The 22,076-nt window shown below is 44.3% G+C and overlaps 2 protein-coding genes and 1 long non-coding RNA gene across 3 annotated transcripts in view; all 3 read left to right on the top strand.

The window, feature by feature from the left end:
- nav3 (neuron navigator 3) overlaps positions 1–15,001 on the top strand; it is a 47,610-nt gene extending 32,609 nt beyond the window's left edge. The window contains exons 17-31 of the mRNA XM_083692248.1: positions 91–212; positions 1,850–1,873; positions 2,306–2,478; positions 3,704–3,857; positions 5,385–5,565; positions 6,514–6,611; positions 6,818–6,913; positions 7,076–7,244; positions 8,426–8,661; positions 8,931–9,085; positions 9,391–9,462; positions 10,272–10,468; positions 10,709–10,827; positions 11,062–11,265; positions 12,212–15,001. Of these exons, the coding sequence (XP_083548374.1) occupies positions 91–212; positions 1,850–1,873; positions 2,306–2,478; positions 3,704–3,857; positions 5,385–5,565; positions 6,514–6,611; positions 6,818–6,913; positions 7,076–7,244; positions 8,426–8,661; positions 8,931–9,085; positions 9,391–9,462; positions 10,272–10,468; positions 10,709–10,827; positions 11,062–11,265; positions 12,212–12,331 (2,120 nt within the window). The 3' untranslated portion in view covers positions 12,332–15,001. The remainder of the gene's footprint in view (positions 1–90; positions 213–1,849; positions 1,874–2,305; positions 2,479–3,703; positions 3,858–5,384; positions 5,566–6,513; positions 6,612–6,817; positions 6,914–7,075; positions 7,245–8,425; positions 8,662–8,930; positions 9,086–9,390; positions 9,463–10,271; positions 10,469–10,708; positions 10,828–11,061; positions 11,266–12,211) is intronic.
- A 1,185-nt stretch (positions 15,002–16,186) lies between these two features.
- Positions 16,187–17,068, top strand: LOC310820230. Its single transcript, XR_014554808.1, has 2 exons — positions 16,187–16,332; positions 16,606–17,068. It is a non-coding gene; the product is annotated as an uncharacterized lncRNA (long non-coding RNA).
- Positions 17,069–17,772: 704 nt separating this feature from the next.
- LOC310820787 (uncharacterized protein) lies at positions 17,773–21,289 on the top strand. The gene is made up of 7 exons (XM_083692573.1): positions 17,773–17,913; positions 18,165–18,367; positions 18,507–18,599; positions 18,836–18,931; positions 19,019–19,129; positions 19,297–19,420; positions 19,705–21,289. Exons 1-7 carry the CDS (start codon positions 17,871–17,873, stop codon positions 21,147–21,149), a joined length of 2,115 nt encoding a protein of 704 aa, XP_083548699.1. The 5' UTR covers positions 17,773–17,870; the 3' UTR covers positions 21,150–21,289.
- Positions 21,290–22,076: the final 787 nt, after the last annotated feature.

Genomic DNA, 22,076 nt, shown 5'->3' with positions numbered 1-22,076 from the left:
CCCCCTTTGAAAGCACCGTTGACCTCATGTACCCGGCACTCAGGAGTGAGATTAGGAGGAACTAAAAAGAGGCTTGTCTTGTGTTTCCAGACCTGCGGATTAGGCGGCAGCACTCGTCTGAGAGCATGTCCAGCATCAACAGCGCTGCCAGTCACTCTAGCATGGGCAGTGCCAAAGACTCAGAGGACAAGAAGAAGAAGAAAAAGAGCTGGGTAAGTGAATGAACGTCTGTAGGAGAAGAAGAAGAAAACAAGGGTATTCTATGGTCATGTACTGTCTGTACCATAGACGTATCAACTCCAGCCCACACGTTTCGGTCCACCTCACTCTTAACCTCTACGTCTAAACCACCCAATACTGATACACTTTCATAACTGTGACTTGTAATTCCACCCCCTTCTCTCACCCGCTCACTACACTCTGCCAGGGGAAGGAGAGAGGCAACAAGGTGAATATGAAACCCACCTTCCCCCCACCTGCATGACCTTAGAGAGGAGTGTGTGTGTGTGTGCGTGTGTGTGTCTGCATATGTGTGCGTGTGTGTGTGTGTGTGTGTGTGTGTGTGTGTGTGTGTGTGTGTGTGAGAGAGAGAGAGATAGAGGATAGTTGTTAGAGGAAAGCATGTATCAGTGCTGTCCCGCCTACTTGCCCTCAGTCCCTCAGTGTTCCTGTTGATAGATCGTACATCTCTCCTAAGCCCTCCCCTACCATCTCCTTTTGTGCAGAAATGTCTCTGCTCCCCTGTGGAGAAAGTAGGACATATGCCCTTTGTAGAGAACACTCATCCAAAATCCAACATCCGCCCCCTGTCAGGAGCTTTTGTTAACCTTCCCTCCATCCTTGCAAGTCGTGATTCAGTGTGCTTCAGCAGAAAATACTGTGTGCATGTGTCCTGGTGGTTAATATAATAAAGTATTTATCATCATACATATTTTCATCACATTCAATAATACTGTAGGTATTCTTATGTCAAGCCTTAGCAGAAGCCAGTTGAAGAATCTAGCTCTGTCTCAAGACCATAATAAACTGCTGGGAATGAGTTAGGATATCGAGCAAGCATTTTTATGACTGCTAAGTTCCCCCTCAAATCCTTCCCAGGCACTCAGAGTGAGTGCAAAGCTCAACCCACGCTAAAAAATACAAATCAGGTTCTTATTCATGCAGCTATTAATTATTCATTTGCATAGATTTTGCTGCGATGCCCCTGTGGCCTGAAGCACTGGGAGAGCGTAGCTCAGAGGTTACTGGAGTGCCTGTGATCTGGCTGAAGAGCACACTGCTCACAGCGAGGAGGGAAACACACACACACACACACACACACACACACACACACACACACACACAAACCAAGTGCAGTTGGCCTTCTCTAGAGCCATTCTTTAGCTCGCAGAGGAAACAAAATGTCAACCACCATGGGCTCCCCTGTCCTTTGATACCGGGGGGAAACACTGCAGTCACAATTAAAGTGTTTTGTTTATTCTAGGTCTCCATCTCCCAACAAGTAACCTAGAGATAAGTGCATTGGCAGCTTCAGCTTTCAGCCTGCCAAAAATGCAAATATGCCTGAGACCTCAGAGACTAATTGGGAGATAAATAGAGTTTTAAAGACAACTGTGGCCCTGACTGCAATCATGATGATGTGGATGAGTGGAGCGGGGGGGGGGGGTGTCCTTCAAGGGAGGCTGCTGGGGGCTGAAATCGGAGGACGGGCTCATTGTAATGCATGGAATGGAATGGAATGGAATCATTCTATCCCATGCATAACAATGAGCCCCTCCTCCGATTTTTGTGACCTCCACCAGCCTCCCCTGGTGTCCGTGTGTTAACAGTGAGTGTGTTTTATCTTCAGGTGGCTGATTCCATCCCCGCACAGGTCAGTGGTAATCAAGCGTCGACCGTATGTGTGCTGTGGTGACCCCCCCCCCCCCCCCAGCTCCTTCCCTCCTCCCCCCTTCTCCCTCTTCTTCCCCCTCTACTTTCCTTCTCAGTTCCTCAGCGTTCTCCCCCCCCCCCTCTAGAACCGTCGGCATGGAAACAGCTAGCCTCCGCTCTCCCCTATCCATTTTTGACTGCCTGTTTGTTCTTAGTTCCAGGACCTTAAAAGTCTGGTTTCACCCCCTGCATTCTCATTCATCCATCCAGTCGCCATTGACTGGATCCTTGCCTTGCTTTCCCTCTTTCTGGCCAGATGGTGACTGTTGATTAGGAACAGCACTACTGACTTCCTGGCCCAACAGGAAGTGATGTAACAGGAAGTTATTAGGAGGGGTAGGTGATATTTATGATTTGGTGTTTGTGTTTGCAGTTGCGGAGCTCCTTCAAGCAGGCCTTCAGTAAGAAGAAGACCAATAAGTCCCAGTCCCCCCACGACGACATCGAGGAGATGACGGACTCCTCGCTGCCCTCCTCGCCCAAGCTCCAGCACGCCAATAGACAGGGCAGCATCCCCACACTACGCCTCTCACCGTCTACTACAGAGTAAGCATGCTCTCTTTCTCTCTCTCTCTCTCTCTCTCTCTCTTAAACACACACACACACACACACACACACACACACACACACACACACACATGCCCTACAACACAAAACAGTATAATTATATTTTGCTCAAATGCCTGTCTGAATTTTCACCTTTTCTCTTTGATTTCTCTTTTTTTGTACCTTGCTTCCCCCCATTTTGTGTGTCTATCTGTAGCAAGTGTTTTTGCGATAGCAAGTCCTCCTCCATTTGGATGCCAAAGAGAAGGCAAAATGGTCATGTGGTCTACAAGCACAGATCTCGGTAACAGGCAGTGTGTGGCAGCATGTTCCCAGGGGTGGTGGTGGTGGTGGGGTGTGGAGTGCTTTCATCTGCATCTCTTTAATACCATCAAAACTCAGCCTGCTGTTCCTCCTACTCCTCCTCTCATAAATACCACAAATCAGGCCACGAATCATGACACAGAAACATGCACCAGAATGGGAGATGAAATACTCATTTAAGCAGTAAGCTGAGCTGAGACCATTTTCATCGCCCACTGAGAATGCCAGTGAATTGGCTATGTAACATTGAGGCGGCAGAATGCCCTCCCTTCTCGCTAATGTCCTCCACTGGCCATGCATTAGCCAGACAGTGACAAGCATGCTAGTTATATTCACATCTGCTGTGTGTGGGCCAGCTGGCCAGTTGATTCACTCTCTTTGGAAGACGTCTGACAGGATTTCTTAACAGTAGTTAGACATGGCGTGGATTTGAAGTCAATTTGCAAATATAAGATGTTAAACTGAACTGCCTGTGTTTGGTAGAAGTGAATGATTTACATGCGTAGCATAACTGTTCCTGATCTGTCAGACCATAGATAGACTGCTGCCAGTGTCTTTGCTTGGTATGCCATATGGAATATCCCTAAAATGGAGGATTCGCTCTCCCCAGTGCTCCTCTCAACCCTTGTGTGACCCTATGCCACCTCTGTGTGTGTGTGTGTGCGTGCGTGCGTGCGTGCGTGTGTGTGTCCATATGGTTTTCAACTGACTCCAATGGATCCAATTGTTTTGACTGTGGAGCATAGCTCTCTCATTCTCTCCCTTTGTAGTTGTATTCCAATCAGTGGACCCACCCAGTGTGTGTGTGTGTGTGTGTGTGTGTGTGTGTGTGTGTGTGTGTATTTTTGGCCCACGTGTGTATTTCTTGCCCTGTGACCCCTGTGTGACCCCTGTATTGCAGGCTGTGTGAGTGCACGGAGGCAGAGGCGGAGATCATCCTGCAGCTGAAGAACGAGCTGCGGGAGAAGGAGCTGAAGCTGACGGACATCCGCCTGGAGGCCCTTAGCTCCGCCCACCACCTGGACCAGATCCGCGAGGCCATGAACCGCATGCAGGTAGGGAACGCATGCACACACACAAAGAGGTGGACACTCACAGAGGGATGACCAATGTGACATAAATGATACTTACTGATTGGTCCATTAACTAGACCATACACATAAACAGGATGTGTTTATTTTCTAGTTGCCCTGTCCATAGACCAATGGACAAAGTCACAACATATGTTTTGCCGTCTTCTGCCATCTCTCTCTAGCCAAATTGTCAATTATGTCCAGTAATAGGAGTTCTAGGTCTGAAAACTGACTTTCCCAGAGAGACATTATTCCCAAGAAAGAGTCTCTCGTTCCTTTGACCGATATCTTCTCTCCTTTGGTATGATGAGCCTTATCAAAGCCAATGTCAAACCTGCCAGTGAATTCCCATCCCAGACTCAGCACTCAATCACAATTTTCTCTTTAGGTGCCTTACACCTCATTGCTAGCCTATACCCCTGATCTCAGTCATCTCACTGGTAGAAATTGCCTCTTTTGTATTGCTGATAGCCGCCCAAACCTCAATCTTCCTCACTCTCCACAGTGATGGGGACAGGTGGAGGGGCATGTTTCCCAGGAGGCAGTGGGCTGTGACATTAACAGGTTACAGAGCTAATGCAGGGTGTTCAGAGGATTGTTCTGGATGATGATGCGGTTGGCTGAAGGGTCAATCTGCTGGAGGCACTATGGCAGAATAACTCTGTTCACTTAGCCTTAACAGTTAGTTTTGGCCAAATGTCAGAGGACGGTGCTATACACCGTCTGGGCAGGCCACTAATTATGCCGTCAGCCAGATACTGCAATTTAACATAGAAGACAATAATGAAGCAAAGGCAATCTTGATAGCTGTTGTTGATGAGGGGAACAGGTATTCTAAGGTAAAGAAAACTAAATTGCTGCTAATAATTGCACTCTTTTCTTTTCTGCTTTTTTTTAATGCTCTTTCCTTTTTATCTATTTTATGTAAAGCACTTTGAATTCCCTCTGTGTATGAAATGTGCTATATTAGTAAACTTGCCTTGCCCTGCTTTGCCTTGCCTTGTTGATAAACCTAGACTAACATGGTGAACTTAGGCATTGAGAAGTTTGGCTGCAAAGATCAGACGGGGGACAATTGTCGGCTGCTGACGTAGACTCCCATGATAAAACGGAAAACAACTGGAGAACTCAGTACTCTCTCCTCAGATCTGCAGATTTATCTGGGCTTAGATTTATGAACACCCCAGCACAAAGAGCTCTGGGAGCATAAAAGGGGTTTTTATAGCTCAGAATGAGAGTAATACTGATCCAAAATAATAACAAAGACCAGTCTGAATGTAAGGAAATTACCGTATTTTCCTAATCTTCTTACCGCTCAGTAGAATGAGCTTATTTTTTTTGTTATTCAGAGGGTGTGTTTTGAGGCCCTCTCTTAAAGTGTTGCTCTGAGATGTTTTGTTTGATGTATCTCCTACACCCTGGATTAGAACAGAGCCATGCTATCTGTTAGAAGACAATGATAGTGACACATGATGTTTGTTTGTTTGTTTGTTTGTTTCTCTCGGGCAGAATGAAATCGAGCTGCTCAAAGCGGAGAACGACCGCCTCAAGTCCACGGGGACGCCCACCGCTACGCCCGCCAAGACGGCCCGTCCCCCCTCGGAGACCTCCAGCACCTCCTCTTCATCTTCGCGCCAGTCGCTGGGGCTGTCACTCAACAACCTGAACATCACAGACACCATCATGTCAGGTGAGCCACAGTGTCATAGGTTGTACGGTAACTCATCATAAAGGCACATAGTAACTCCAGCTCAGTCAGTAAAATACTCACTGTCTTGTGGGTATTGGGTTGGAGGGTATCAGAGGGTATCAAGGGACTTCAAAAACTGGTTCCCTATGGAAAGTGATCACAAAGTGCCAGGGGTCTCCAAGCAATGGCTTTCCCTTTCTGTCCACGCATCATTGCTCAACCTCACTCTCATGTCCGTCATGGACATCATCATTCCTACTGAAAGCAAATCTGTAACAATGATTTCCCGAAGTTTAAAGTCCAACAAAACTACACAGATCAATCAGACGTTTACCCGGCGTCCACTGAGAGGAGGGCCGCGGTGAATGAAATAGCTGCTGTGAGGTGTGAGGACACAGAGCCTGTTTAAAACATGCACACTCCTCTCTCCTCCCCTTTGGCTTTGTCTCGTTGAGGAGTGCAGCGGGCCTGGTCTCCTCGCTTGTCCTCTGATTAAAGTTGAAAGCGTGGCGCTCTCCGAGGACTTTGGCCCATTTAATTGATGGAGGGATGAGTCGAGAGCAGCGGAGCGTGGGAAGACGAGTGGCAGAGGGCTGTTATCACCCCTGTGCAGAGCCTGTGTGCCAGTGAGCCAACCGAATACAAAATATCCCACCCCCCTACAACTCCAAAATGGAGTCAGCTCAGTGTAAATAAAGAAGAGAGGGAAGAAAATGACATGTTTGGAATTAATATCACAAGTTCCTGGCAGCTTGACGATTCAACCCGACAACCGTGTCTTGCAAACAGGCGGTGCGACCAAATACTTAATGCTGCTATATTAAATTGAGACTCTGTGGTGCCGCTATTCATTGTTTTTTTTTGATTTTTCATATGCTTTTATTACACGGATCTTTTTCATGAATTTTGTGTCATTCCCCTGAGAGAAAGTTATGTTTGTGCCTGCAGATATTCTGCTGGATGATGGCTACGAGGGCAACCTGCGCAGAGAGGGCCGGAGTGTCCGAATTGTGGTCAGCATCACCAGCGGCTCCAATAAGACCAAGGTAACTTAATGAGATGTGGATTCTTAGAATGTGAAATATGAAATGATATCACTTCAGGACTAGACGGATAACGGCAGTGAGCCGTTGGTCACACACGTTTATTTGAATCTTACGCTGTCTTTAAAATGACACGTGCATTAACTATGACATAACTAGAAGATTTTTTTTTTTTTCCTCATTCCCTAATTTCTATTCGCCATCCTCAGGGTATGCAAAGCCAGGAGTACCTCATCGGCTCCATCGGTGTAAGCGGGAAGACCAAGTGGGATGTACTGGATGGTGTCATCCGACGCTTATTCAAGGTAAAAAAACTATTTTCCTCCCTGCTTATCACATAATTAATCACATAAGTTAATATGTAATATGCAATATTTTTAAATGCTTTTTTTAGATTTAGATGTACATTTTAGATTGTAATGTATGTTTAGTGTGAGACCTTATAAGGGTATTTCCCCTCTGTCCAGGAGTATGTGTTCCGGTTGGACCCTATGACCAGTCTGGGGTTGAACTCAGACAGTATAGTGTGCTACAGGATGGGCGAGGTGGTGCGGGCCCATGCCTCTGAAGTGCCTGAGCTGCTGCCCTGTGGCTACCTGGTGGGGGACAACAACGTCATCACTGTGAACCTCAAAGGTACTGGAAAGTCACACCTGTGAGGGACGACAAAGTCTGTTAAATGAATACAGGCCTTTCATCTACTTATTTCAAGGTGAAAAAAAGCCTCTCGTTCTACAGCCATATCCTGAAACGACCTCAGAATACGGTCTAGAACAATGTTCTGAACCGAAGTGGAGAAAGGAAGCGAGACCATTATCGAATAAATAACATGAGCTTGATTTTCTCATCACAACAGCGAGAGATAAGATAATAATACCTTTGGCATTACTTTTTGGATTAGATTTCCTTTATTTCCCATTAATCCTGCCCGCTATACCCTTGTAGCGCTAATGGCTGTTTCCCATAGTTAGTATTGCATATTCACAGTGGCCATTAGTAGGGAAGTGTACTGGGCCACGGGTACCATTCTATCTGGTGCCAGGCTCTTTGTTATTCCAACTGTTGATTTGTTTTCGCAGGGGTGAATGACGCCCCAGCTCCCATCCACATTATATTGTAGGTTACTGCAGCCATTCAAGTCCAATTGGATCGAAATAACATATTGCGACTCTGGTTGTTGCTGTGTCTGTCCTGAGTAAAAGCCTGACTGTCACATTGCGCATTGAATAGAGGGGGAGCGCATATCATACATACAACACGTTCTTGTTTTTCATATGATTAGGTTCCTTGATGTAAATTCGCTAGCACCATTTGTACACTAACAAACACATTTGTGAGCAAGAGCTTGAGGTGGTGTCATAAATGTGATTTACTGTGCAGGGCCGATGAAATGCATTACTGTTCAGAGATAATGAATTGTGATCGAGTACTGCATTCTCATGTAATGTTCTGCACTGCAGTAAGGACGATAATCACTCGTATTTTAGTGGACAAACGGCAATGAGCTACACAACCTCGGCAGCCATTACGTGTTCAACTGAAATCAAAGCCCACTGACCTTTTGTCCCTGGTGACTTCTGACCTGTGATATCCAGATGATTTTCAACATAAACAATAATCCCAGCCCCACTTTTACCATTTCTTATGATCTATGTGTGCAATAAGCAGATTAATGCAGATATGATTTATTTATATAGCAGTTATGATACTGGTGAAGAAATTCCGCTTGGGAATGAATTCTTCCATTCAGTTGATCATTTACCAGTAATCAGCATAGTACAGTATATTTGGACTTTGGATTCTCTCTTCTTCCGCAGGTGTGAAGGAGAACAGCATAGACAGCCTGGTGTTTGACACCCTCATCCCCAAGCCCATCATCCAGAGGTACCTCAACCTCCTCATGGAGCACAGGCGCATCATCCTCTCAGGCCCCAGCGGCACGGGGAAGTCCTTCCTGGCCAGCAAGCTGGCAGAGTTCATCGTCACCAAGTCTGGTCGGGAGGTCACTGAGCGCAATGTGGCCAGCTTCAATGTTGACCAGAAATCCAGCAAGGTAAGACGTTCTCAGCCAAAGTAATTTAAGAAGTGTGGTCTCGTTACCCCATGACAAGGACAGCAGGCTTTTTTTGTGATGAGCCATTATTCCTTACTTCGCACTGTCAATTAAGACAAGAACGATCCATTTCATACACTAGGTGCCCCTTACCCACTAAGTGCCCTCCTCACAAAAGTAAATTCCAAATGTCATTGTGAGTGTGTTAACCTGTGACTATGACGATGTCATGTGACTCACCTGGTTGTGTGGTGTCGTGTTTCGTTCAGGACCTGCGTCAGTACCTGTCAAGCCTGGCGGAGCAGTGCAACTCGGAGGAGAGTGAGACTGAGCTCCCCACCGTGGTCATCCTGGACAACCTCCACCACATCGGCTCCCTCAGCGACATCTTCAACGGCTTCCTCAACTGCAAGTACCACAAATGGTGAGTCTGGCTCACTACGTCAGAGTTGTCTGAAGAGACAGTGATGGTCATCGTTGCGAGTCTAACTGAAATATTGCAAGTAGTTGTGACAATTCATGTGGTAATGCTGTGAAAATGAGTAACTGTGAAAATGGATTCTAAACCAACGATCATGGTCTCGACTCATAGAAAATAATGCAATTCTTATAAATAATCTCATTGAATATTCACTGTTATGAAATGAGAGTTGCCTTGATCCACTATGTAATTGCTTTGCCCTCTGGGTGGTTAACTTACACATCATTCTGTCTTGTTGCTGCCTCCAGCCCATATGTCATTGGAACCATGAACCAGGGGGTGTCTTCCTCTCCCAACCTTGAGCTTCACCACAATTTCAGGTATGTGTATACATCTTCAAAACACTCAAACAATAGTTCATAGTAAAACAATTGGTTCATAGTATAACATTACAAGTGGTTCTCTACTTGAGAGAATGTATCATATCTTACTGCATATAATGTGTTTAATATGAGTGACAGTACAAACTTGTTTTTAGGTTGCTTTGGATGCTTATGGATGTCTTTGAAACACCTTATCTGTCCGTCAACGCTCCTTAGATATTACAGATTAAAACGCACAAGGAATCAGTTCTTCTCCAGGGAATACAGTAATTAACTTGGATAAGTAGCTTTGCTAATTGAACCTGATCAAATTATAACACACTTACACGTCAAACGTCATTTTTATTTATCCTGTCTGACAAGATAATGACGTGTAGAATGTGGAAACTGGGAGCATTTATTTCAGGTTGTCATTCGGCATATACAGAAATAAAATGTCTTCACTCTGACATTCAACACTCATTTATTACACTACAATTCTCATCACATAGTGACAGTGGAGTCTACAGGAAATCACCATACAGGAAATGCTGCCATAAAGTCCCATTATGGCAGCATAAAATGCCAGGCAGGGCAAATGGCTCACAACCTCTGATACTGGCACCTTTAATGATGAGATGTTATGAAAATACCATGAACCATGAACCATGCATCCAAACCAGGAAGCATCTTTATTATGATGATTTTCTCAGAGGTCAGTGGTCACATAGGTGTTATAACTAGCACTGTATAATGTCATCATGGCAGCTCCGTACTGTCTGATATCTGACCTGTTGTCTGATGCCATTCTTCTTTCCTCCTTCCAGATGGGTATTGTGCGCCAACCACACTGAGCCGGTGAAAGGATTCCTGGGTCGTTTCCTGCGGCGGAAGCTCATTGAGACAGAGCTTGACAGGAACATGCGCAGCAATGACCTCATCAAGATCATTGACTGGATCCCCAAGACATGGCAGCACCTCAACAGCTTCCTAGAGGCCCACAGTTCCTCTGATGTCACGATTGGTCAGTCATCCCAGAAATCCTGTCTCACACACACACATGCACGCACGCACACACACACGCACACATATGCATACACGCAAATGACACACACACACACACACACACACACACACATACATTCCCCATTTGTTCCAATCATAACAATACTTTGAATTTGATTTCACTATCAAGTAAGTAGTAGGTCCAATATCCAATATGCAGTCTCAAATACTCATGTCATGTATTGTGTTCTTCCCACAGGTCCTAGGCTTTTCTTGTCCTGTCCCATGGATGCGGAAGGCTCGCGGGTGTGGTTCACTGACCTGTGGAACTACTCCCTGGTGCCCTATCTGCTGGAAGCCGTGAGGGAGGGGCTCCAGGTGGGTGCATACAGAGGTCAAAGGGCACTGGGCAGGAAGTAGAGCTTTTCTACAAAGAGATAGTTTATACAGTGTAAACTGGTCCATGGTTTTCTGTTCTGGTGAATCATTAGTACATATCAAACTAGTGTTCCGCGTGTCTAGATGCTCTGTTATATATTACTATCTGTATTATGTCAACAGTTATAGTTTCCCTCCCTCTCCTAACTGACTTCTCATTGGACCACCCTACAGCTGTACGGTAAGAGGGCGGCGTGGGAGGACCCTTCCAAGTGGGTGAACGACACCTACCCCTGGAACTCCGCCTCCTTGCAGCACGAAGGCCAATCCCTTCTCCAGCTCCGGCCCGAGGACGTGGGCTACGACGGCTACAGCTCCTCCAAGGAGGGTGCCTCCTCCAAGCAGGTCTCCCAGAGCGACACGGAGGGAGACCCACTGGTGAGGAAAAGACAGGGAAACAAAGTACTATTGTAACACTAATGGCTGTTATTCGGTGGCTGTGTTTAACAAGAAATAGGTGAGAATAGCCTAGAGTAATTATACACATCCAAACATAGCATTTAAATTAAATAAATGTCAATTTACTGTTTGCTGTACCCAAATGTGATTGGCAATGACGATTTTATTAACTGACCGGTAACCTGACAAAGACCATGTTGTAATATTGCTGTACAAAAGATGAAATCAAGATGTTATATATCTTTGAGTAAACAGAAAAAGGAATAAAGGGTTTCCAAGGATACCAAGGACATACGTGACAGCAGGTGACCTTGTCTGTTCAAAGATGTAGAGAGAAAATGAGGGGAGGAGGGGGGTTGAAACACACTCAAGCACACTCGCTCACTCACTCACTTACTTCAGCACATACCCCTACACACACACACACACACACACACACACACACACACACACACACACACACACACACACACACACACACACTACCCATTTTGCGCTCAAGTCTCAGCAGCTCGTTATTTGGATGACTACACTTTAATTCCACCACGGCTGTGAACCTGAGGAGTGAACAGGGAACGGCCTCTCTCTCTCTCTGCAGGCCAGTTAATCCACACGCACACATGACTGTCTAATCACACCAGGCCTGTGAAGAGCTGCCCAGCCGTGGCCGGTCAGACCCCAGTAGGCCCACCAGGGACATTACAAGGGTTCAATGTTTACTACACACAAAGGGGGTTTAGCAACTATTTCCTAGTCACAAGAGTGTCCGTTGAATAGGGTGTTGGCTCTTTTAGTAAGCCTTTTTGTATTCCCTTGTTGGTACCTGGTGGGTGGATTGTGAGTGATGTGTTTGTGTTTTAATTAATTTGTTTAATTAATTTGTTTAATTAATTAATTCGTTTTTCTTTGTGTTTATTAATTCCAGATGAACATGCTGATGAGGCTGCAGGAGGCAGCCAACTACTCCAGCGCGCAGAGCTGCGACAGCGACAGCACCAGTCACCATGACGACCTGCTGGACTCGTCGTTGGAGTCGGCTCTTTAGACGCGAGCACGTCTGGAGGAGACCTCGGAACGAGGAGCGGTGCGCAGCGCTTTACGGCCCCGAGATGCGGCGGCTCGGACACTTCCTGGCACACACACACACACACACACCCCCCCACACCCCCACAGAACACAGAGAGATGTGTGTAGACAGGAGATGTCTGTTCAGGGGACATGTAAGGCCTCTAGAGTTGAAAACAATGGAGTAGATGTTATTTGTGTTTGATGGTGACACACAGTTCCTCCATTTCTCAACTGGAAGTGGCGCCCTGAAGTTTAGGCTGCTACACCGTACAGTGAGAGCATCATCACGTCTGTAGTTCTACACGATAAAACTGGAATTTTTTCATTTTGTTTTATTTTGTTTTATTACGGTTGTATTAACTGTGGATGTTTACAGGGGGGCAAATCAGTTTTTCGTTTACCAAGGTGCTACACAAAAAGGCACACGTACTCCTCTTGCCCAACCCTGCCTCAGTTGAGCCACGTGGTGCTGGTCCCGTGCCTGGACCTGTCCTCGGTTTACAGGCACCGCCAAGACCCCTCGCTGCCCTGCTCGCCAAGAAGCACAAAAAGAGCATTGTGTGTCGTCCGGCCAAAACAGCTACTGTGAAACAAATGGACATGTGCCAATGTTACCATTTGATTTACTGCCAAATGTACACACTGACGTATCCCTTCACATCCACACAAATAACCGTTAGCGCTGCCGCAGACATGGCCTATTACCATTTGTTTCGTCCTTTTAGGCTTTTCACACTTTCAGGCCTGTTGTTCACCCCTCTCCTTAAAGATCAACAGCACTGACACCAACAGACGGCTAAATGCTAATGTGAGTCATAGCTCGACGTCCACCTAAGGGCCGGATGAAGAGGGGAACAAACCTGATATCGGTGCTTTCTCACTGCCTTAAATGTGCATAGCTCTGTGAGACTGTGGGTGCGTTACTTCAGCCTTGGTTCCCATTGGCCATCCTGAGAGGATATGATGACATTGGCAGGATTCCTGCTACACAACGATTCAAATTAAGACGTCTCAGTGGGTCCTTAGTCGTAGTATAGTAGAGGGTCCATTAGACTACCGTAGTCCGAAATACAACTTTCACAATTCCTGTCAAATTCCACTTTGCCCAAAACCATCCACTTTTTTGCCAATGAAGGTAATATTTTACAAGCATATGGGTGTTATACTGTATTCAATGGTAGAACTGACCAATTGTATAAAAGTTCAAAGGGGGTGGGTATTTTTTGTTGTTGTTGCTTTTACCCAGTTGAGCTGGGTTCACTTGAACTGACATGAGCACAACCCAACCCTATTGATTTTATAGCCTGAGGAGCATGTTTTAAGCTTTCAAGGGGGTATATTGAAAGGTGACTATTGCTTTTACATAAGTGTGTGTAGGGACGGAAGCCATTTTGGATTTTGATTGTCCTTCCTTCATTAATGAGTGGGTTGGTTTTGCACAGTTTATGAGGGGGGGAGGGTTGTAAATATAAAGTCTTGCACAGTGAATCAAAGATGCATTCTGCCCTGTTGATGTTACATTATGCTTAACTTGCTGAAAATTATTGTATTTTGCAAACAGAAAAAAAGACAAAAGAGAAATGCAAAAACCAACACACTGTCAGAAACAGGTGTATGTCTTGTGATGATTGGTTGTTTTGCCTATGCAGGAGGCATACGATGTACAGTATGAGACTTATTTTTATTTTACTCAGTATATTAATGTCCACTGAAACACTGATTCTGGGAGCAAATTGTTTCAATCTATCAAGAAAAGAAAATCTTGTCATCGTCACAGTTTTCCCCACTGTGTGCATCCTCTGTAACTATTATTTTGTGTATGTATCGCCCGTATTCAGTATAAGAATATTCACTTCTCAAGACATTACACTGTACCATTTCTGAATTCACTCATACTCAGTGTTGTCCATCTGCTATAGAATCTTGTTTTTGTTAAATCAATCTGAGTTACTGCCTGCTGTTGTGCTATTTACAATTACAAATAACCGGTGCTACTGGTCAACTAAACCAATCAGAGACCATTTTCTGCAGACGGTGTTACAACCTCAGGACAATCCTACCAACACACTCATGCTGTTAGCTCATAGGTATCTATGACTATGACTCATATTGTTAACACATGACTATGACAGATTTGTCCCTAGTGTCAATCTTTTTTGTCTGTTTTTTTTTTGCATGCATTGTTGTAAGTTCTCTGATCATGATTTGGTAGCTGATTCTGGTCAGTTCCAGGGTCTCTACCTACGTAACACACACACACTGATTGCTACACATGGATCCGCCCCATCAGAACAGATATTCATCCATGATCATGTGCACTTATCAATCTCCCTGCTCCATAAATACGTCATAATTTGTCGAATTAACCAAACGTTTTCACACCCAAAACAGTGTTTGTCATTGTGGTAACACTCAAGTGACATATTTTCCATTTAATTGCAATTACATCTTAGTTAAAAAACATAGCATTTACTACTTTGAGAGAATAAGAGTTTCTTTTTGCTGAAACATTTGTCCTTAAATGTTTTATATTTTGTACATTTGTATGTAACATATCGTGTAAATAGACAGAGACCGCGATTTAAATCATCTGGAGGATTTTGTAGTCTTTGTAAAGCCCTAATAAATGGTATTTGGTGTCACATGAGCAAACCTAATATGTGTCCTGTTCTCTTGTCTACTATGGGGTTGTCTTGCAGTACCACTGGGATGCCTATTGTTGTCAGTCAACAGACAGTTGTACAAAATTGTATAGAAGTGTCCATTTTCCAGTATGCGAAGCTTTCAAGTGTATAAGATGGGGATGAAGTAGAATGTAAAGTATTTCTGCCACCTAGTGGTTTAATAGAGGAGAAACCATAACACCATTCTCCTATCCTCACAAATGATATTTCTTGGGGGAATCTTCTACAGTGCCCTCTATAAGTATTGGAAAGAGGGAGCATGTTGTCTTCTTTTAGCACTATACTCCAACAGTTTGAATTTGAAATCAAACAATTACTATGAGGTTAAAGTTGAGATTCCCAGCTTTAATTAAATTTTGTATTTTTTCCGATTGGTTTTACCATTTAGGACAACCCTTTTTATACACAGACTATTTCAGGACACCAAAAGTATTGGAAAATTGGCTTGATAGGTGTTTCTGTTTAGTCGGGTATGTTCCGTCACATCATTTATGCAGGCATAAGAAAACTGTCAATGTCTTGTATTGATTCTAGGCTTTACATTTGCCTTTGGTGTCTGCCAAGGCAAGCCAAGGAAGACTTCTACAGTGGATGACCGAAGAATGGTTACCATAATTAAGAAAAACCCCAAAACAACTCCCACAGATCAGGAACACTCTCCAGGTGGTAGGCGTGAACCATCAGAATACACCACCAGCTGAACTACAGAGGCTTCACTGCAAGGTGCAAACCACTAGTTATCCTCAAAAAGGATGGTCAGGTTACAGTGTTTATAATTCTGTGAGTGTATAATAAGCCGGTGAGTGTATAATTCATTGAATAATTGTGTAAGCAATGCCACAGGGGGAAAATAAGTATTCATCGGTGAGAAAGGTTGCCTATGATATGTTTCAATATGCAGAATATGCAGAGACTGTCTTAGTCAAATGTCAGTGGGACTTGTTCTGGATAATCTAATAGGATATTGATTTCAAACATACAACAGATATATCGAATAATGTGTAGGCCTACATTATGTTTGCTTATTTGAACGATATCAGTGCCCGTTGAATAGAATATTAAATCTGCTCTTATATGGGCTTTTATTTTGAAGTCTTGTAACTAGAAGATCTTTGGACACCAGAAGTGTCACTTCCTGTTGTAGCCAAGAGAGAGAAAAATGGGTGAAGAGAGTGTGAAGACGCAGGGGGCTTTGGTATCCTTACCAAAGCACTCTTACTGGTTTGACGTGTGGATGTTTGTGCTGTTTGACATCGCGTTTTTCCTCGTCATGTACTTTATAGTACCCTGAATGGTAAGTCATCTTATCTGGACTAGTGAAAGTTTCTAAAGACATAGATAGCTAGGACGGCTACGGAAGTCGGGGGAGGGTTGGTTGTGTTGCTTCCACCCTGCCAAAGTGGATGAAAATATTTGTGCCCATATTTTTACTTTCTTTTGATGGTAGTGGCAGCAAGGGACAATAAGTGACTTTTGTTGCAGCGAGTGATGCCTATGTCATTCATTTTTATCCAGAACCTGAATATCATAATATAATCATATTTTTGTAATTTGATTTTCTCTTCAGGAGTGTCACTTGGAACACCACACATGGCTGAAATTCAGAGCTGTCCCGTCCTCCCAGCAATGAACTGATGATGTGCCCCTGTGCCTGAAATGCTGCAACGATGGATCGTTAACAAGCACTGTTAAACACCCTCACCAGATTGTAGATGGAAATTCTAAACGTGTAGTAACACGATGGGACATCGTTTCCCTTTGATGTTCATATCGTTTTTCCAGACAATAAGGATGTAGGTGTTACCTGATTGTCATGGCTTGAAATTATTGAAAATTAATGAATGGCAGACGAAAGTATACAGGTGCACTACTATCATTTTCTAATGTCCAGAACAAAAAACAATATTGTGATTGTGGCTTTTGACAATGTAAGTTGAAATCATGAGTCATAACCATGATTACAAATGATATGTGCTAGTCAGATTATTGCAAATGTAAAACGCCCAATAAATATGCTGCTTTGTAATGTTTGATGGCTCCTCTGGAAGTTGTTCTTGAAATGAGTGTTTGCCTGCTGACCGCAATGTCTAATGATCAATGAACTACTGCAAGTTGACATGGACCAAGGACTAAAGTGTAATGAAGCAACAAAGAGTACTCTTTGAAATTTACCTTCTAGGAAAACATCTTGATTGAGCTACTTGAACATCAAAAATGGAACAAGGTGTTGGCAGCAAGGAAAGGGTCTGAGGGATGAAAAAAAAAACGTTTCGGTCCCATTAAAACCCCTAGGGCTGCATCAACAGGTTATCTGCAACTTTCAGGGGTAAATGTAGTGTACAGATTATTGGTCACACCTCAACAAATTAGTCTCAGTATGTAAATCAATTGTCAATATTCTTCATAATGTAAGTATGAATAGTTACACCCTATCTGAGTAACTGATACACAAAATAACTTTTTCAAACGATGAGGTAGCTGTAACAATCACTGACTGACAAACATCAAACCTACATGATTGAAAATGGCCCAATGGTTAGGCTATTTGTGTATGATAGGATACAGAGTTACATAGAAAATGTTCTTAATTGAGTTACATGATAATGGTAATGCATTACTGTACTTTGGATGCTTTTTTTATTTTATTTTATTTTTTAAAGAAGTTACCCTCCTGTACAGTAGGTGGCAGTTTTGTATGAACTCCCATTGATTACGCAGACAAAACAGAAGAAGATTTACCGGAAGCTTGCCAAAGCTTGATGCCAGCTACCTGCTTGAGTGGACAATTTAGCTAAATAAGTTATTTAATACATCACTGCTTTATTCGCGACTATGATGGAAACGTGTGTCACGACAAAGCAAGTGGAGAACGCAGGTTTGTCGTTCAGATAAGTCGTCAATTGGCACGCAATGTTAATGTATAGTTAGCTATTTCGTTAGCTAGCTACTGCTGGGTGTCTTACTAGCCATCAAGAGAAGTCAGATAGCTTGCTGTATGCATGTAGAAGTTGGGTTAACAAACAATGTATTTGTGTGTTACAGTTATTCCCTTTGGCTAATAACCTAGTTAACATTAGCTCAATTTCGATCATGTAAAAATAACTGTCCAATCTTTGTCCCTACTAGACATCTTCCTCCCGATATCATCTTTGCGCCTGCTGATCCCACCGCTGCGGCTTGTCTCTGCGGCTATGTGGCAAGTAGCGCAACGAAGAGATGTCCTGGATTATGAAAAGTTAGAGGAGTTTGTGACCCTAGTGACTGCGACCGTTCCAGACCTGCTGGATCTCAAACAGAGAGCCAAGCTCCTTCTGCGGCTGCGAACGAGGGTCAGTAAATGTAGCTTAAGCTTCATTTTGACTTGCATCACATACTGTACACTTGGCAGTGGAAGGGGGAGTGCAACACTTTGTACATGTGATTTATACATCGTCTTTACCCTGACTGCGGTTACTGTTACTTTTTTAGTTGATTCTAGAGTTGTGTGGCACTGAACAAACAGCCGACATCCAGATCATCCAACCCCACCTGGACAGAATTCGTCCTCCTGGACACAGAGGGGTAAGAGTTACTCAGAGGACAAAAGCTGTTGAAATTGGCCTGGTCATCATGGAACATTTGTCATTATTATTACTTGTGTAAAGAAATACACTTGGCGTAAGTTTGTACAGCCACCTGTCTAGCCCGTTAGTGGGGTGATACAGTAGAGTGATCCGATCAATGTATTCTGTTGATCAGATTTTTGCCTCACAGTTTACTGGTAGGCTACATTATGATGTCTGATTTCTCTAACACAGAGTGGAGATGCTGAGGTGGACGCAGAAGAGGCCATCTTCCTGGAGCTGGTCCAAACCCTGCTGAAAGACCACGCAGAGAGAGAGCACTTCTTCCAGGTCAGCCTGCCTGCTTATCTTTCATCTCCCTCAACCCTGATTACTCTCATCTCCTGGTAAGTTACAACCCATCTCTCTCCATTGCAGGAAGTGTTCCCGACCGAGTATGGGCTCAACTACGACACAGACATGCAACTACTTGTGTGGGAGTTCCTCTCTAAACTGGAGAAGCTACTGCCAGTACCAGACCTTGGACAGGTACTTCAAAGTAATACCTCACTGTGTCACCTTCAGCTGCATTCAAGTCTGTCACACCCATTTGATGTGTTGGGGGAGCCGTTGGAAGGGAAGTTCCACTAAGGGAAGTTATGTTAGGCTATCATATTTATAATAAAAAGAGATGCTATCTTTTTATTCCTCTGTAGACGGTGTCTTGGCTCAGTTCTGCCCCCTCTGTCCTGAATGAATGCTTGCAGGCCCTCGCTCAACCGGAGGACCTGAAATCCCTGCTGCAACACCACAAATGTCTTGAGAACTTGGGCACACAAAGTAATTGCATAACACAAATTATTTTAAATATAAAGAATTAGATATTTAAATAAATATGATGACATTTTGAAAATGTGTACTGTTGTTCCACCCCTCTCAATACACCTCTAAAATACACAATATTAACTTGAAGTCATGAATTAGTAATTTAACAGTAAGTATTAACTATTCCTTAGCTAACAGCAACAACTACGTTTGGAAATATGCCAATCTTGTGTTTCTTTTTGTAAAGTGAAAAAAAAAAAAGATTAATTTCAGAGTATTTATGTTTTCATTGTTTTTAGGTCACACTGTTGAGATGTCCTCCCAGGTCTTTGCCTGCTCCCAGTGCCCGTTCTTTCACATGCAGGAGTCATACCTCCTCCAGCACATTGAGCGAAATCACCCAGAGGAGTACAGCAAGCTTCAGAAGACTGCAGAGAAGCCAGCGCCTCCCAGAAAAAAGCCCCCACGCCCTGAATTCCCCAAGCCTTTCCCTATCCACACTAGGCCTGAACCTGGTGCTCACACATGCTATGAGTGTGGAAAGACCTTCACACGCTCTTCAGATGTGACCCGACACCAACGCATTCACACAGGGGAGCGCCCGTATAACTGCACAGAATGCGACAAGGGTTTCAAAAACTCGTGGGACCTGACACGACATCAGCGGATACACACCGGGGAGCGCCCGTACCCGTGCCCTCAATGTGGCAAAAGCTTCACTCAGCTAGGGTTACTGAAACTGCACTTTGAGCGAACGGCTTGTGGTGAAAGTTCTGATCCCCCGCTAGAGGTGGCGCAGGACAAAGAGAGTGGTCAGTACAAGTGCCAGAAATGTGGAGCAAGCTTTGCCACCATACTAGAGCGGCTGAGACACAGGCAAACCCACGTGGTGAAGCGGCAGTACAAATGCTCCCAGTGCGACAAGATTTACGGCCGCCCGTCTGATCTGAAGAGACACCAGATGAAGCACACCGGAGAGAGACCCTTCCCCTGTGAGTCTTGTAGCAAGAGCTTCACTCACGTGTGGCTGCTGAACAAGCACCGTCAAATCCACACCAAAGAGCGCCCCTATCCATGCACTGAGTGTGGCAAGAGTTTCACGCAGTTACAAATACTCAACAGACATCAGCTGATCCACAATGGGCAGAGACCTTTCCAGTGCTCCTACTGTGAGAAAAGCTTCACACAGCTAGCCGGTCTGACGAGGCACGAGAGGATTCACACGGGGGAGAGACCTTACATTTGCACTTCTTGTCAGAAGACCTTTCTTACGCACGGGGAGCTTGTAAGACACCAACGCAGCCATAGCGATTACAGACCATACACTTGCCCTCAGTGTCCCAAGAGCTTTAAAACCAAGCGCGCCCAGAGTGAACACATGAACACTCACACTGGGGAGCGGCCGTTCCCGTGCATGCACTGCGGGAAGAAGTTCGCTAAGTCTACTTCACTCATAAGACACAATCTGATGCACACGGGGGAGAGACCCCATCAGTGTGCTCAGTGTGGGAAGACCTTCCTTACCTCTGGCGAGCTCCTTCTCCATAGGCGTGTACATACAGGGGAGCGGCCGTATCCATGCTCCGTCTGTGAGAGGCGGTTCAGGTGCTCATCAGACTTAACCATGCATATGCGATCACACACAGGAGAACGGCCGTATGGGTGTCCCTTGTGTAAAAAGTGCTTTTCGACGTCCACCCGGCTCAAGAGGCACCTGCGCACTCACATAGGGAAGGGTGTGTAATCATGGATTGTGTTTTGAAAATTGTATTGTCATATTTATGTATATATTAATTTATTTTTCCCAATAATGTCAGTGGACAGCTTTACTGATGATATATTTGTTAAGCACAAATGTCTGCCTTACAGCATGCATCCATCGAAATAAACCACATGCCTTCAATTCACATTAAACACTTTAATTTCATCAATTGTGGTATTGTTTTTGCACACTTTTTCAGGTTATGGACATTATTATATTTTTCTGGCAACATTTAAAGAAACAACACAGGCCGAAATGGTTCATGCTCACATTGTACACAACACTAGACTTGTCAGTTCAGTCCACAGTTGCGTGCCAGTTTCGTGCAAGCAAAACGCTAGTCAGAAAAGATGTTGATGAAGTTGGCCCAACCCATCACACTCTTTCATAGTTACGTTGACCATCGAATTGAGTGAGTAGCTTTTGAATATGGATCATGAATGTCACTCACTTCCACCTGTGTCCTATTTCCACGTCACAACCTTTGATGACATGAGCAACCTTTGATTACACGCCGCGCGTGTAAAATTCCATCAACAAATATCTTGAATCAAAGCAACCGCCATGCCGACGAGAGGGAGAAAGGTAATGCAACTACCAAATATAGAACAAAATTGATGTCAGTGATTTTAGATTTGCATTAAAACTAGGTATAGAAACAAATGTTATTATAGCCCTAGCTATGGGAAGAAAGGTTAAAAGACAAAATGTTGCACACATACCAGCTACTATGAATACGTGATTGACTGTGTTCGTGTCAACTTGTTTAGAAGAAGTCCAAGTCGACTCGCTGTACCACTGACAATGTCAGGTACGTGAATATCACATTATCTTCCCTCCAAATCATGCCTGTGCAAATTTCACTCATATCACATGATGAGACTAGAAATTAAAGGCTATCCTGTCTCA

The sequence above is a fragment of the Argentina silus genome (assembly GCF_951799395.1).
Source record: "Argentina silus genome assembly, chromosome: 20".
In the NCBI taxonomy this organism is placed as follows: domain Eukaryota; kingdom Metazoa; phylum Chordata; class Actinopteri; order Argentiniformes; family Argentinidae; genus Argentina; species Argentina silus.
The sequence above is the reverse complement of the archived record's forward strand: the minus strand, read 5'-3'. Positions and strand labels throughout refer to the sequence as shown.

What these genes read in the sequence shown, in the direction of transcription:
- LOC310820787 (XM_083692573.1), top strand. Translation starts at nt 17,871, where the DNA reads ATGATGGAAACGTGTGTCACGACAAAGCAAGTGGAGAACGCAG. An exon ending in AGAGAGAGCACTTCTTCCAG is followed by an intron (nt 18,932 to 19,018) that starts GTCAGCCTGCCT and finishes TCTCCATTGCAG; the next exon opens with GAAGTGTTCCCGACCGAGTA. An exon ending in CAGTACCAGACCTTGGACAG is followed by an intron (nt 19,130 to 19,296) that starts GTACTTCAAAGT and finishes ATTCCTCTGTAG; the next exon opens with ACGGTGTCTTGGCTCAGTTC.